Source organism: Phyllostomus discolor, chromosome 1 (genome assembly GCF_004126475.2).
Source record: "Phyllostomus discolor isolate MPI-MPIP mPhyDis1 chromosome 1, mPhyDis1.pri.v3, whole genome shotgun sequence".
In the NCBI taxonomy this organism is placed as follows: domain Eukaryota; kingdom Metazoa; phylum Chordata; class Mammalia; order Chiroptera; family Phyllostomidae; genus Phyllostomus; species Phyllostomus discolor.
In genome coordinates, this window is record NC_040903.2 from 136661894 (window position 1) to 136679234 (window position 17341).

At 40.7% G+C, this 17341-nt stretch overlaps 1 protein-coding gene across 1 annotated transcript in view; it reads right to left on the reverse strand.

Annotated features, from left to right (window-relative positions):
* Positions 1 to 3357: 3357 nt before the first annotated feature.
* Positions 3358 to 17341, reverse strand: part of AP4S1 (adaptor related protein complex 4 subunit sigma 1) — a 39419-nt gene continuing 25435 nt past the window's right edge. The window contains 3 exon segments of the mRNA XM_028506744.2: positions 3358 to 3683; positions 3685 to 3751; positions 12251 to 12264. Coding sequence (XP_028362545.2) covers positions 3624 to 3683; positions 3685 to 3751; positions 12251 to 12264 — 141 coding nt within the window. The 3' untranslated portion in view covers positions 3358 to 3623.

Genomic DNA, 17341 nt, shown 5'->3' on the forward strand with positions numbered 1-17341 from the left:
TTGTCCATTATTTACCTGTTTAAAAGGTGCGTTCCCTTTCTACATTAGAAGAGGTATATCCCACTACAGTCAATCATTTGAGTACTGTTTTTATTCTCTGCAGGAGAATGGTGTGACTGTGTAATCAGAGACAACATTTAAATAATTCACATATTGTTAGCTTCACAATTCTCTGTGAGAATAAAAGTTAAAATAAAACATGATAGCAATATTAAAATGTATGATCTATGCTTTAATCCAAAAATAGTGGTGGTGATTGTCTCAATAGTTGTGAATGCATGACTAAAACTTTATACTAGTATGAGAATTAAAATCCAGTATATGTAGTCCTGCTATTATTTAAGTCTCTAAAATCTACATCAATAGCCAGCTTCTTCCAAGACCAGCCTAGCAAAAGGGTCAGCAAAGGATGGCCTGCTTCTTGAATAGCCCATGAGCTAAGTATGGCTTTAAATTTTTTAAGTAATTGAAAAAAATAAAAAGAAAAATAATATTTTATGATGTGAAAATCTTATGAAATTCAAATTTCAATGTCCATAAAGTTTTATTAGAACACAGCATGCTTATTCATTTATGTATTATCTATAGCTGCTTTTGTACTACAGTGGCACAACACAGACCGTAAGGCCCAGAAAGCCTGAAATATTTACTATCTGGTCCTTTACAGAAAAGTTTGCTGAATCCTGGGCTAGCATATGGCTGTAGCAAGTAAAGTTGGTGAGTTTTTAAAATTAGTAACTGTTTGAAATGTCAGGAATCTTCCAGCAGAAAGAAAAGTCCAAGAACCAGGTAAAGCTGACCAATCAGAGACATAAATTTCATGAGTGTTAACTTACCTAAAACTGATAGTTACCGTTCAGCAGTTAACCTGAAGTAGGATGATGATACAGCTGAGGAACAGGCACATTGTGTTGACGGTGTGTGGCTCATGGGTGGGGCCTCATCCCACAAACCAAAAGGTTCGGGTCTGACTCCTGGTTGGAGCACATAACTGGGATGTGCCCCAATTGGGGGGCTGCAAGAGGCAGCTGGAAGACGTTTCTCCCCATCTCTTTCTCCCTCACTTCCCCTCTCTCTAAAAATAGATAGATAGATAGATAAAAGATTTTAATCACATTTCAGTTCCCTTTTCATAAATCAAGTGTTATGACATATCTACTGGGGTCTCCACAATACTAGATACTTGGGTATTTTCTCCTGTGGTATTTTACCAAGTATATTTTTTAAAGTCTTATTCTCTCAAGGTACTAAAATCTATGCCAAGATGTATTCAAGTGCTATTTCGGTGTGACCCAAAAATTAATTTTGTTCACTCCCTAGTTACTTCTGGTGTACCAGTTTCAGCAGTTACCTCAATGTGCTGCTGATTAAGTGCCTACCAACTAGGGCAGTGTTTCCCAGCTAACAGGTCTCTGAAAGACCTCTAAAGCACTTTGGTCTAGGCTGGGCTTCCCCCAGACCTTGGCTCTATACACATGCCACTCACTGGTCTGGAAGGTCAGCAATGTCTTCTCTGCCCTCCTGAATGAGTCTGGAACATTTCTGGTTGCTTTTGGAGTCTATTGCTGACTTGATGCCAGGTCTTTACAGATGTAAACTGTGAAACATGTAAACAGATAAAAAATTTAAACACCTCTGCCCCTCCACACACACAAGAAGAAAAAATCAGAAAGGACTGAATGGATTATTTCATTGCCTAGAATGCCCTGATAAGTTCTTTTGCAGGAGAGTATTGTAGATAAAAGAGCTCTTGAAATTCCATTGCATGGCACAATATCTTAATATACCAAGACTGAATTTGTATTTCTTCCACTGCACCTGCTCCCCATCCCTACATGCACATAAACATGCTTTTTTCCCCACCTAAGACAGTTCTATATATTCTACTGTTTGAGCAGCAAAAGCATATAGAAAGGTTGGGGCCCTGGCTGGGTACTCAGTTGGCCACAGTGTCATGGCTGTAGGTTTGATCCCCAGTCAGGGCACATACAAGAATGAATCAATGAAGTCCTGGCTTGGTGTGGCTCAGTGAACTGAGCACACGTCCGCAAACCAAAGGGTTGCCGGTTTGATTCCCATTCAGGGCACATGCCTGGGTTGTGGGCCAGGTCCCCCCAGTGGGGGGCATGCAAGAGGCAACCACATATTGATGTTTCTTTCTTTCTCCCTCCCTGCCCCTCTGTCTAAAAATAAATGGATAAAATCTTTTAAAGAAGACAAATAAATGGTCAACAAGCAAAACAAACAAAAACAATGAATGCATAAGTGGAACAACAAATCGATGGTTTTCTTTCTGACCATTCCTCTCTCCCTGCTCACCTCCACAAAAAAAGAAAGAAAAGAAAAGCTGGGGGCTGGGGGAAAGGGCATGCTTTTTTATAGCAGCTTACCATTTTTCTTTGTTTTTAAGATATTCCAAGAAGGGGTTGAAGGAATAAGGGAAGTTAGGGAGGTAGGAGAAGGATTCATTTCATACCAACCTGAACAGAGATACCCTTTTGCATCTTATTTTTAAACTTTGATCTAAAGTAAAATTCACTTACAAATAAGTTTACTAATAAGATAAACCCTTTATAATATGGCATAGTGGGTGGTTGTAAGGGCTCTCTTATATGTCTAACCATTTACTATTCTGTAGTAACATTCTCTAGTTAATTACATAACAGCATTGTAACTGCAAGAGCCCATAAAATTGACCTCAGGCTTTTAGAAACTGGCAAGTGAAATTTAATTCTGACGTTTCCATTAGGCACACAACACAGTAAGTTTTGACTTTTTAAGAATGTTTTAAAACTGAATTCATTGGAATGACATTGGTTAATAAAATTATGTAGGTTTCAGGTATAGTTCTATAATACATCATCATACTATTACTGACTTGATGCCATGTCTTTACAGATGTAACTTTGAAATATGTAACAGATCAAAAATTTAAAATCTCCCTCCACACCCACACCAGAAAAACAAACAGGACTGAATGAAATATGTAATATTTAATAGTACTGTGTGTTCACCAGCCAAAGCAAGTCCTTCCATCACCATTTGTCCCCACTTTATGCTCTCCTATCTCCCCCGACCCCCCTTCCCTCTGGCAATCACTGAACTGTTGTCTGAGTCTTCTTTTTTCTTTGCTTAGTCTCTTCACCTTTCTCATCCAGCCCCCTCCTTTTAAGATTTTTTTTAAAATTTTATTTTTCAATAACAGTATTTTCAGGCGTATAGCATAGTAATTGGACAATCATCAGAGACAAAGTGCTGTGTGTGTTTAAGGTCGTTTTAACTTTTATTGGCTGGTAAAGAGCTGCTACACTTCTTCTACCTCATGCTGCTATTTCTGAATTAATTGCAAAGAGAAATAAAAATTTTATTTAACAAAATTTGAACAAGTTGGGGGAAATGCGTAGGTTAGAAAATAAAACTTAGAGAAAGTTTTTCTTTGTACATCATATTTTAACATACAGTTTTGTCTTCCATGTAGAAACTGAAAAAACACCTAGTTAAAAATGTCTTGGAAGGATGCCCCATTTTGCAGTCGTGTGCTCTTCCAGGTTCTTCTGGGCTGCAGATGTTGAGAGGCATCCGTGTTCCCATTTCCTGTGGCTGAGGCCTGCACCTCCCATTTTTCAGCTCTCTGACATCTTATCAAGAATTAGCAGAGGGGCAAGAATTCTTGCCCGATTCGTTTTCTACAATGCAGCCGTTCAACACCATCTCATCCAAAATGATGTATACTTTATCCAAATTAAAACATTATCTAGGGTCACATTAAGGAAATTAGTTTAGAGTTATAAAAGTGTTAACATTAAGTAATAACTTAGGACACAGCCTGGAATTGTTCCAGTGTAAGTAGTCTAAACATGAAGGTTTTTTTTTTTAAACAGAATCCTTGAGATAAAATTTAAAATTGGTGTCCATATTAGAAATTACGTTCATGTATACGTACACACCTGGTTTCACTTGGTGAAACTAACTAGACTTAGGCAGAGCATGGAACAGCTAGCTACACCTTTTAAGCCAGAGGGAGAAGGAATCAGCATACTAAGAGCTGGAGAACTTAAGTAATGTTCGGTGAGGCCATCACACAACCTCGAGAACAATGTCTCCCCAGACAATAGCAACAGTAATAGCCATGATTTCTTGAACACACATTATGTTCCATGCATTGTGTTGTGTGTTTGACATTTATTTCAGTCTTCTCTACAGTTCGTGATGTATGTGTTACCTAATTTTACTCAGGAGCAACAGGCTCAAAGCCATCGTCCAGGGTCACAATAACTAGTTGTTGCCAGAGCTGGACCTTCAGTGCCAGAGTTTGGCCTTGAGTGCTCTGCCTCCAGTTCTCAGGGGGCCCTGAGGCTACTGAGTATACACCCTCGTTCAGCCTGAAACCTCCACCCAGAAATGCCTTTACAACATCGCATATTAAGCTATCATCTACGTCAGACAGGCTGAAGGAAAAGCGACCACGAGGAGGAACGAATGAGAAGGCAAGGAAGGCACTGCTGACTCAGTTCCCAAACAATCTGAATTTGAAGATAGTACCTCTGAGAAATGGACAGCTCTAAAAAAAATACTCATTTGAGAATTATGGAGCCACTTTAGCTTACTGATGTCTTATGGAAAGTTAGTATAGGGCATGAGGGAAGAAGAAATATTGTCAGCCCATGATACTACCTAACTCTAGTTAGGAGACCTTCATTTGAGTACCTAACTTTCCTTTTGTGAAAGAGGAGGAACTGGAATGAGACGTTAATGGCTGAATGTTTATGAATTCTAACTTTCCATCACTAAAACAGTATTATCCTGGTCTATTAAAAACAAAACAGCTGACAGGTTGTTTCAAATAGACAAACTTCATTCAACAAATGAGTGATTAAGTGACCCAGGGGAATTCATAATTGAATAGTGAATCTTTGTACAGTAATTTCAGATGTTGAAGTCTATATTGTATATGGTTAGTGAAGTACATCAGTATAGAGTGAGACAACCCTGTGAATGACTTTTAAGATTCTATTAGGCTCTGGGGTGATATCCCATTAAGTTCTGTGCAAATAGTCTTCCGGCAGAATAAACTTTTCAGGAGCCCATGGGAATTGTCCTTAAGTGACCCAGAAAAAAAAAGCTTTATTCTGTTATACCTATTAATAATATCTCCCAATTATACAGATGATTGCTTTGTCCATGGCCAAACTGGGACTGAAATATTAGGCCCTTGACTCAGTCATTTGTGTTCCCCAGACCCAGAAGCCAGGACTCAGAAGCCAAGACAAAGCAGGGATGAGACAGGCAGGTACAAGGCAAGGCCGAGTGGGAGAACCCAGGTGTTGCATGTAAATGGCCCGTGGAACCCCCTGTTGTATTCACTAAGGGCGATGAAAACCTTGGTGCCTTTGAGAATGTCAGCTCATCTAAGAGAATTTTCTTTGAGACAGAAGGTGATCTAATTTTAATCTATGCGAATTGAATTGGTTCAGGGATCAAGCTACTCTGAGGATAGTCCCATCTTGGCAAGTACATGATCAGCAATTCAGATGTTACCCGGGCAACAGTCCAACTGTTTTTGAAATTCAGATTAAGAATTTACTGCTGAATCATATCGACCACTGACATCCTCACACTTGCAAGGACAAGGTCCTTCACCTAGTCTGAATTTCCCAACATCCTGGAAACATGAGTTGCTTGCTCAGTGAGGTCATTTTGTACTGTGGGCATGTGACTGTCTATCTGAGTATCTGGCTCAACCACTAATAATCATGTAGCCTTCTGGCACTATATAGGGAAACCACAGACCAAATCCAATGTGAGGCAAAAGCCTAAAAGCTGATTTCCCCCTGGAATCATGGGACTCCTTTAAATAAGAATCCGGCTGTTGGTCACATCTTGATTTGGTTTATGAGCAACTTGTGCACACTGGGGAGGCCAAGAGTAATGGCATTTGGGCTATCTGCCAGGTGAGCAGGGACCAAAAATACCCTATATGCCAAGCCCCATGGCAATAAACAGGCACACTCATTTCAACCCTGACATCAGGAACAAGACAACACAAGAAAGGCCTAGGCTGCTGGCCTGTTAATGTGGTGAGCTGACAGCGACTATTTCAAGAAGGTCCTACCTTCAGGCTGTACTGAACTTGACTGACTTAAAGGTTCTTAGGATGGAGGTGATATGAACTAGCAATAGCCTCCTGGAGAGAAGATTCATAAGCCCACTTTCTCCTAACCCAGAAACCTAGAAGCTTTTCTGAATGTCTGTAACATACATTAGAGTTGAACATCTTGAGGCCCCACTAATAATAATGCCATTTGAAATCAATTTTTTAATTAAAGTGATTGAATTGTTTGTGGTTTCTATATAGGAATTTTGATCTCTGAATCATGAAACACTTTTCATCATGGTATTTCAACAGCACCGTGGTGGCCTAATTATCCTTTAATAAGAGAAAATTGAGCAGCAATCATTCAAAGGGGACGTCACAAGCAATTCCAAGGCAGAGCTCAGCCTAGAACCAGAAATTTCTAACCACATTTTGATCTCAATCTTTTTGTCTTATTTGATTTCTTTTTTTTTTAAAGATCCTAGCTAAGCAAAGTTTTAATACACGAGGGAAGAAAAAAGCTTGCTCTCATTATTTATACTTTGATTCAATTTCCCATAAAGTTAGATAAACTGCAAAAGGCCACTGTGTTCACAATTCTCCACACAACACATGCTACTCTGTATAGACTATCGTCACAAAGATTCTGCACAGTCCTGGGTGCACTCCTTATAATACAATTTTTCTTCATTTATAGTCTTAGTATTGTCTCTCGTTAATTAGGCCACTGAACAGGAATGTATTTTTTTTAAGTAGGTTTTTCCTTTAAAGACCCATTCATACTTAAAGTAGGTTTTCCTTAAGACCCAAGAGCAACAAAACATCCAGGTGTCATTTTTTAAAGTTTATATAGGTTTATGGAAAATTATCCAAATAGGGAAGTTGGCATTGGGTCAAATATATCTGTGATTTCTCCTGTATTATTCCTAACTGTTGTCTCTCATAACTGGCTGCCACTATTCCTGAGTAAAACAAAACCCAGAGGCATGGGGCAGAAAGCATGGGGGTAAGGCAGGGGAACCTGGGGAGGAACAGTAGGGGATGGACATGGCACCCTACTAAAGTCCTCAGGACATGCTGAAAGGAAATAGATGGCTCAGGCTAGTGAGAGCCAAAGAAGCCTGAAGGCAAAACTGTTTAATCTGGAACATTCACATCCCTTTTCCATGTGCACGGCTGACTCTCCTGGGGAACTGTTCGTAATTCTCACCACTCACCACTCATGAGGGCACTGAGCAGCACTCTCCTGCTGGGGAGGGTCTTGACCCTCGTCTCCGGCCCTGCCCTTCCTGAGGCTGGACCAGCTGCACACAGTCTCTACAGCCCAGGGCCCGCTCTCACTGCTTCCAGTCCTGCTTGCAATTCACGTATTTTCAAAAGGAAAAAGACATGTTTAGCAATCTCTGAGTGTGAACCCCACTTCTGGAGAGCATGCTCTTACCCAGACATCTAGACTCTCCTCAAGATTTTTTCTTCACTTCTGACTCTTCCAACCAAACACTAGTGTTTCTCTCAAACTTCTTTCTAAATTCAGGAAAAAGTTTTGATAACACCAAGACAGCATGGTGACAAGCACTTTAAAATGTTTTGTTAGCAACTAAATTGCCACACTGTACCCCAGATGATTATAAAATTTTTTAAAAATGCATCAAGTTTAAGCCCTGGCTGGCATAGCTCAGTGGATTGAGTGCGTGCTGGGAACCAAAGTGTCCCAGGTTCAATTCCCAGCCAGGGTACATTCCTGGGTTGCAGGCCATAACCCCCAGCAACCGCACATTAATGTCTCTTTCTCTCTCTCTCTCTCTCTCCCCCCCTTCCCTCCCTAAAAAATAAATAAAAAATAAATAAAATCTTTTAAAAAAAGTTTAAAAAAATGCATCAAGTTTAATCATATCTAATTTATAGCCCTAGCGTCAAGGGCCCTGGAAATCCAGAATATCAGCTATGCCTCAAAGTAGCTCTAATGACTGGGACACATGTCTCAGCACCTCGGCCTCTTCATCTAAAAGTGAGGTTTCAACCTGATAATTCCGTAGTTTTCTTCTAGCTCCAAAGTACTCAGATCCTCTGACTCTAAGAGTAACCTCAGAGAGAGGAAAGCTAGTTCACTCCCTTCTGATATTATCAAGCCATTCCTGATGTATGCTCCATCGTACCTCAAAGAAATCATTTTGTAATGACTTAATTACTGTAACTTTCTGAGACAACAACACTGAGTAAATTTCAGTCCATTTAGAAGCTACATCAGTGTAGAATGGCTTCCTGAGGGTTAGGAAGGGAATGTCTTTGTTTTTCTTGCCAATATTTCCAAAGCCGCTAGTTGGACAACCACTGTGATTTCTCACTATGTTAGGCTGGAATGATTTCCTACTTGCATGAGACAACTCTGGCTTCTGGACCTCTGAAGGTGTTTAGGATTTTAGGATAATGAAGGATAATGAAGGAATGAGATCCACCCCGAGCCCCACAGTGGCCAGTGATCATCTCCCGACTGCCACTGGTGGTGGTGCTGACTTCTGTCACCTTGTGCACTTTTCCTCCAGGGAACACATGGGAGACATAACTGCCTGAGTCACAGCAAGGGCGAGCAGGGAGGAGACCCTTCCTATTCCTCACCCTCAACTGCAATAAAGAGGGCATGAATCGGGGTACTTTCACATTACCTATATAAACTTGAAGGTTCCAGAATTAATTGCTCAGGCTTTTGGGCTTTAAGGACTTGTAAAATAAAAACATGCATGTTCTAAAGGTTTTTCTTTAAATATTTTTGAATTAAAACACTCTGGATTCTAGGTATACCCTATATTTTTGGGAGAGGGGGCACACAAATATAAATAGGGAGTCCAGCCTGTTTTCCTTTTTACTCTTCTTGCACCTGTGGGTTACTATAGTTACCATCCCAGCCACTGTCATTCTGGTCCCCAGTCCTGGGTGGGGATGGGGAGAAACCTGCAGAGGCCCTGGCAGCAGGTTCTGAGATGTCTGGGCACCCAGTAAGTTCTGGGGGCCCAGGCAGCTAGAGGATGGTCAAGAAGTGGATGGCGGCCCTGCAGGCTCTGGGCAAGCACCCTCACCCCATGGAGCAGGAAGCTGGTGAAGGCAGGCTAGAGTAGGGCCCCAGGAAAAGGACTCTAGTTGTCCAGGTTAAAGGCAGCACTGCTGCATTCCATTCTAACTGAAATAAGCCGAGTCTTTAAGCCTCTTTAAAGGCACCAATACCAAAAAGGCTGTTAGGGTTTTCTGCACCTTCACATGTACAGTAGGTACTTGCGCATGGAGAGGTCGGACGTCTGCCACAGGACACCACTCAGGGTGCCGCCCCATGAGTCAGCAGGAGGGGGCACAGACAGCTCCTCTGAATGATAAATTGTCTGAAGAATTCAGCAAACCTAAGGCTTCAGGGCGAGCATATTTCGGGAAGCTTATCAGTTGTTTCCTAAAACTATCCTTTTAAAAAATTTTATTTACCTTTATTTTTATTTATTAAACTAAAACTATTTAAACTCATGTAATCTGAAGTCTTAAACAAGCCTACCAAAGTATGTAATAGGACATACTCTCCTTCCAGAAGCAGGGCCTCAGGAATCTGCAGACGGCATTTCAGCCAGTGGGTGGAGTGGAATGTGAAGAGGGTGCAGGGACTTATTCGTGGCACGTGAATGATTTGGGTCATTGACGTGCTTGCTCCCAAGGGCGCAGTCTGCCCCACCAGCACGACTGCCACAGAGTTTGCACTAAGCAGAAGGGTTTTGAACAAGTCAAAATTTCTGTCCTGCTTTTTGTGCTTAGGTTGTTTCTTTATAAAGTCCCATCCCGTCTTGCTCTATGAAGTAGAACAAGCTCATACTAAGGAGAAATGTAAATGGTGCATTTTATTTCTTAAACTCTACCCATGCAGACTCTGGCTCCAAGGCGGGAAGCTTCCACCCTCCTGCTGCTGCACCAAACTGAGCCTTAAATTGTATCTGTCCTATGTGGGCTGACAGGGAGGCTTTCCTAAGCTTGAGTGTACACAAGATTATGTGCTTTGAGTATTGGCAGGACCAACTCCAGGTTGTGATATCAGCTATCTGTTTTCAGCCCTTCAAGGACTAAGGAAGTCTTCCTGGAACAACAGACCTGAGCAACATTACATGTTCCAGCAGGTTCCTGGTTCCATGCTTCCAGGGTGGTGGCACAGGTCATTTGGGGCCTTACACACAGGAAGCAGGAAGCCAGCTACACCTCTAAAAGGCTCCCTGGTCTTACCATCATGAAAGCGGCATGTAGAGGTACTCCCCACACACATGACAGGTAAAAAAGAACTATGTCTGAGGCAGGGTAGAGTCGTGCATTTTTAATTTGATTGTTTTTAGATGGCTGAAGACACAAAAGCTTTAGGAATGTCAGCAGAAGAGAGGTGCCCCAGGCCCTGCCTGGCCTGTCACCTGCTCCACTTCAGAGCTTCAGAGATTTCCATGAAACTACACCTAAAAAGACTTAGTTCCCTTCCCTAAAAGATGCAAATGATCTGTCAGATGGATATGCTTAAGTAATTCCTCAGGACAGTAAGTAAATTGGTCAGAGCAAGAGAAGGCAAAATGAAACTAAGCGAGGGGAAAGGTACAAATTGTGTGCCTCAGTATGGAAATAAAATTCAAACAAGAATGCTGGAGCTCATTACGTGGACCTATGCTATATACCAGAGATACAAAGGCAAACCCATCTCTACTTCTAATGAATATCTAGTCAATATATGAGACACATCACCACAGCTAGTCCAGCTGCACTCCATACCCTGTCACATCGGATTCACTTTAAGTCTCTGAATGTCTAAACTTGTGAGACTCTCCTCCTGTTCCAGGTGTAAGATAACTCAGCTCAGTTACCTAGAGTCGTTGGCAACATCAAATATTAAGGCTGAGCGGATTTTCAAGCTCTTCTAATCTAAATCTGCCATGAGTGGTTGTGTGTCTTGCTGACACACACGCTGGCAGGTGGCAGTGCTGGAAGCAGAATTTGGGCTCAGTATTCCCAGGGAAGTGTCTACCAGCTTTCCCTAACTTCCTGATGACTTTTTAGTCAAGAGGCATTTCTTGTTCTCCTGTACAAGGAGGAAGAGGCTTATTTTGGAATGCTTTAAAGGGCTTGGTTAAAATGGAATGTTACATGCTGATATACAGCCTGGGCTTGGATCTCCTAGGTCAAAGGGACCACAGACTCGGGTCACTCACCACTAGAGGGCACTCAGATTTCCCCAGTTCATTTAAAAAGGCTTCCAAATACTGCCTGCAAATGAAGTCTATCAACATGATGACATTTTCTATCAGTAGTAAAAGGCAAACGGCCATTTTTCCCGACTATACTGACTCTGGGCATAGGTGTCTAAATGCATGTATGTATGCATATACATACACATGTTACAATTAACATATGTTTGGTATAGTTAAGGTTACTATTTTAGATTCAGCCTGGTACTTTTCCAAAGGACTCATTTATTGCTTTCAAGTGGTAAGCACATTTTTGAAGGAAAAATTAACTTAAATGTCAACTCACCTCCAGACCACTCACACAAAACCCAGTGGGCTCCTGCCCAAACCTGCAGGCCCACAGTGTTCTAAGCAAGTCATGCTTGTTGTTGGGATACTTTGGATACTTTGATTTAAAAGGGAGAAGAGAAGAAAAGGAGAGCATTCCTGCTTCAAAGGGAGATGAACAGAAACCAGGCGATTTCTTTAACTCTCTAGCTTACATTCCTCATGGCCTCACTCTGATCATGCAGAGAAGTCCTGGAGACTCACGCCTGGAGCTAGGCAACCCATTCTCTCGGAGGACCAAGATTTCCTGCCCGCATTATTAAATTCTAAAAGGTCTATTTCATACACTTAAAAGAAGTTAAATTAACATATAACAGTTATTATTTATTACTACCATAGAATTGCCCTGTCTGAAAAGCATGAAAATCTTAAGAATAATCTTTGTAAAGGAAGGTAGGGTGTTTCCGCAATGCACCTGACTCTCTAGCTGTCGGGTTTGAGTTGATGATTAGCGTCTGGAGTCTAGATTCTGCTAAGTTGTTTTCCTGCCCCATGGCACTTATGGCACTTACCTGATAAAGACCAGCTTGAGTTTTGCCAAGTACTGTGGAAAACCTGGCTCACAGCACTGAAAAAGGATACATCCAATTCACTCTGGAAGAGAGAAAAGGGTGCGAGGATGAGAAGGAGATGCTGGCACACCAGGCACTTAGCAGAGGTAGCGGCGGCTCTGTCCACACAAGCGGAAGCGGGTGGAAGAGGCTACTCTGTTCGCAGAAGCGTGAGAGTGGAAAGCCCTGAGTTTGGGGTTGTGATTTTAAAAACATATGCTGCCATCTGAAGGAATATACTGGCCAAAACAATTATCTTTAGAACATAGAGGGGATAAACTAACTCATCCTTTACAGATGATAGGTGATTTGTTTTGACAGGTTTATCAAAAACCTTAATAATGTGTATACCCTTTGAATCCATCAGTTTTACCCCTAGAAGTTTATCTTAAGGAAGTAAGTAGATAACAGCACAATGATGTGTGATGGGATATTCAGGGTAATGTTTACAGTAGCAAATTATTGAAAACAAGGGGGACTAGTTAAAAATTATAGCAGATACACAAATGATGATATCAAGTAATGACATACTGCTCAAAAATAAAGCAAGTTATAGAGTGATAAATACAGCATTAGCCTGCGCACGTCTGCACACGTGGAGGTCCATGCAGGCAGGCAGAAACAGACACACATGAAGCCCGAGAGGCATGCACCCGACAGTGTGCACCAGGAAGTGACGGGCTCACTGATCTCCCCCTTCCATTCGCTTAGAAGTATTTTTAACTTTGTTCCATGAACATAGACATTCATGTCATGAATAAGTCACAGAGGGAGAACAAAAAGTAAACAGTTAAATTTATCTTGGAAAGGACTTAAGGCCTGTTGTGCGCAGCACTGCCAGCACTTCCGCAGCAACAGCCCTCAGCTCCTGCAAAGCGAAGCTGCTTCCTTTAACGCTACCCAGGTTGGCTTTCTGTTTTGACACGTGATGCTGAGACACTTCTTTCAGCCCAGACAGAAGCATGAGACAGATCTCCAAATGTTAAAATTTGGAAACTCTAAGATTAAAAACAGTCCCAGAAAGAATGTTTAAAACTCAGAAACCTAAAAATAAATTTTAGATGACAAGGCATTCTCCATGAGTGGGACAGTTTCTATTTTCTTTCCCATAGTACTCTTTCCCCTCCTCTTTCTCTTCTTTTTGTTTCTCCTGTCATCCTGAACTGGGTCTTCCAAGTCCTCTATAACCACCAGGTTTAAATTAAATTCTAAACTTTACTTCTGTGGTTTATGTGGTCACTGACTCTCCCTAGAATTACAGCTGGAATTCAATAACATGCTATTTATGCTCAGTTACTGAATATGATAATAATAATTTTAAAAACCTTAGCAATGATAGTGCTTGCAGCCACTCTTTATTCTCCCAGGTTTAAAACATTGCCAATTTGGGAAATTACATTCTTTTTGATAGGTGTCCCCTTAAAGTGGTTAATCATGGCCAGCTCTGAGTCACAGACCCTGACTCGAAATCAGTCTGTGCTGAGGAGGGGAGGAGTGTCCAGAGGTGGGCAGGAGCGAGTTATGCTGCCCAATATAGTAACCACCAGCCTCATATGGCGACTTAAATTAGTTAAAATTAAATAAAAGTAAAGTTCCTCGTTTACACTGATCACATTTTAAGTGTTCAAGAGGCACATACAGCTAGTGCCTACTACATTGGACAGCAGAGGTGTAGAACATTTCTGGAACTACTGAAAAGTTCTCTTGGATACTGCTGGTCTGTCCAAGCAATCGATACAGAAATGGATTTTAAAGTCAACTTCAGTGCTCTGACCCCTCAAAGCCTGTCTCTAAAGTGGCCAACTTCCAGGTTTGGAGGGCACCAATCCCCTCCTAGTTAGAGGCACTATCGTGGCACAGAAGCCACCAGGCAGCTTCCCAGCTGCAACATCGGAATTAGGAAGCAGCTGACAGTAAGTTTCATGCATTAAGGCAGTGGTTCTCAGACAAGCGTGGATCAGAATCACCTGCACAGCTTATTAAAACAGACTGCTGTGCCTCAACCCAGCATCTCTGAGTCAAAAGACTGGGGTGCGTCCAGAATTTTTATTTACCAGTTCCTAGCTGATGCTTATGCTGCTCGTTCAGGGACCACACACTGCGATCCTCTGCACTAAGGCAAAACAGACAGGCTAATGGATTGTTCCGTGAAGGAGTTTGCCAAATGTTACTTCCGGCATTTGGGGTTACACTGACAATAAAACTGCTTTTTTAAAATATTTTATTTATTTATTGTTACAAAAGGGGAAGGGAGGGAGAAAGAGAGGGAGAGAAACACTCCCTCTTGTGAAAGATCATGTGAAAGAGAAACATCAATTGGTTGCCTCTTGTACACGCCCCAACCAGGGACTACATGCAACCTGGACACATGCCCTGACTGGGAATCGAACTGGCGACCTTTTGCTTTATGGGAAGACACCCAACCAAGCCACACCAGTCAGGGCAAGATATAACTCCTCAACATGGGTTTTGCCCTTAGCAGGCTTTAGTGCACTCAATGTTACTAACTATGGGTTCCACTCACTGTCTCAGGAAGAAGCAGGATGGAAACAAGGCCTTCCTGATCATTTTATTTAAAAGCAAAATGAAATAAACCAAACAACTTTTAAAAATCAGCTTGTGCTACTACTACTTCTCTAGAATGTCTAACCAAGGCAGAGGAAGGCCTATGATAGCAGAATAAAATTGTTTCACTGATTCTTTTTATAAAGACTATTGATTTCAAACTAACTACAAGGCTAAAGTCAGCAAGAGAGTGTGGTACTGGCAGAAGGATAAACACAGAGATCATTGGAACAGAACTGAAAGTCCAGAAATAAACTCTTATATTTATGGTCAATTGATTTTGACAAAGGTGCCAAGATAATTCAGTGGGGGAAAAGAACAGTCTTTTCAACAAATGGTGTTGGGACAATTGGATATCCACATACAAAAGAATGAAGTTAGACCCTACTTCCCACCATATACAAAAATCACTCATAATGGATCAAAGACCCAAGTAGGAGCTAAAACTATAAAACTCAAAGAAGACAGGAGTGAACCTTAATGACCTCTGGTTGGGCAAGGCCTTTTTAGGCATGACACCAAAAACATAAGCAATGACAACAACAAAATTAATTAACTGAATTTCATCAAAATAAAAAGTTATTGTACTTCAAATGACACCATCAAGAAAACAAAAAGAAAACCACTAAATGGGAGAAAATATTTCCAAATCATATCTGATAGAAGACTTGTATTCCGAATATAGAAAGAACTCCTACAACCGAACAATAAAAAGACAAATGCAATTGAAAAATGGGCAAAGGATTTGAACAGACATTTCTTCAAAAAAGATATACAGATGGCAAATAAACACATAAAAAGATCCTCAACATTTTATCCGTTAGTGAAACACAAATCAAAATCTCAATTGATTGGCCTCTATACCACTTGACCCACTAGGATGGCTATAATAAAAAAAAGACAGATAATAAGTTTTGGTGAGAATGTGGAGAAATGAAAACTTTCATACACTGTTGATAGAAATTTAAATCATTCAGCCACTTTGGAAAAGTTTGGCAGTTCATCAAAATGGTTCAAAAATTTTTTTAAAAATTTTCAAATTATAGTCATCATTAAATATTATATTAGTTTCAGGTATACAGCATAGTGGTTAGACATTTCTATAACTTACGAAGTGATCACCCTGGTGAGCCCAGTACCCACCTGGCACCACACACAGTCACTACAATATTAGTGACTATTCCCCGTGCTGTACTTTATATCCCCATGGCTACTTTGTAACAACTAATTTGCATTTCTTAACCCCTTCCCCCTTTTCACCCAGCTCCCTAACCCCCATCCCATCTGGCAACCATCAGTTTGTTCTTTGTATCTGTTAAGACTGTTTCTGTTTTGTTTGTTCATTTGTTTTGTTTTTTAAATTCCATATATGAGTGAAATTTCTCTGTTTGACTTATTTCACTTAGCATAATACCCTCTAGGTCTACAGATATTGTTGCAAATGGTAAAATTTCATTCTTTTTTTATGGCTAAGTAATATTTCATTATATATATGTACCACATCTTCTTTATCCAATCATCTACTGATGGACACTTAGGTTGCTTCCATATCTTTGCTACTGTAAAAATGCTACAATAAACATAGGCATGCATATATCTTTTCGAATTGGTGTTTTGGATTTCTTCAGATAAATACCCAGAAGTGGGATTGCCGGGTCATATGGTAGTTCTATTTTTAACTTTCTGAGGAACCTTCATAGTGGCTGCACCAGTTCAAAATGTTAAACATAGAGTTACCACGTCATCCAGCAATCCCTTTCCTAGGTACAATATGTACCCAAGAGAACTAGAAACATGATTCCACAAAAAAAAATGTGCTCACAAATGTTCATAGCAGCATTATTTCTTAATACCCAAAAAGTAAAAATAGCCCAAATGCCCACCAATTGATGAATGGATAAACAAAATGTGGTATATCTGTACAGTGAAATACTATTTGGCAATATAAAGGAAACAATTACTCATACATGCTACAACACTGATGAATCTTGAAAACATTATGCTAAGCAAAAACAGCCAGTCACAAAAGATCACCTATTGCACAACTTTATTTATACAAAATGTCTAGAACAGGTAGACTTATGGAGAAAGAAAGCAGATTGGTGCTTAGGGCCTGGAGCAGGTGGTGATGGATAACTGGGAGGGAAAAGCTAATGGCTGTGGTATTTCCTTTTGGGGTGATGACATATTCTAAAACTGATTGTGGTGACAGGCGCACCACTCTGGATGCTAAAAACTCAATACTTAAGTGGGTGAACTGTATGGTATGTAAATTATATTTCAATACACTTGCCTTTTATTTTATTTTTTTTAAGGACTATTGGAAAGGACTTCATGCATTCCTTAAGAGGAGTAAAGGAGTTGGTTTTGACCTTGAAAGCAAGGGTTTGGGTGTAAGTGATTTAAATTAAAAAGAGTCCTAGTATTTTACAAGGGGAAGCAGAAGAGAGAAGAGCAGAAAGCAAATTAGATAGCAAAATCTCTTAATTGAAAGAAAGACCCAACAGGCTCTTAGTCTTGCAGAAATGGTTCTTTACAAAGAATTAAGGCATGCA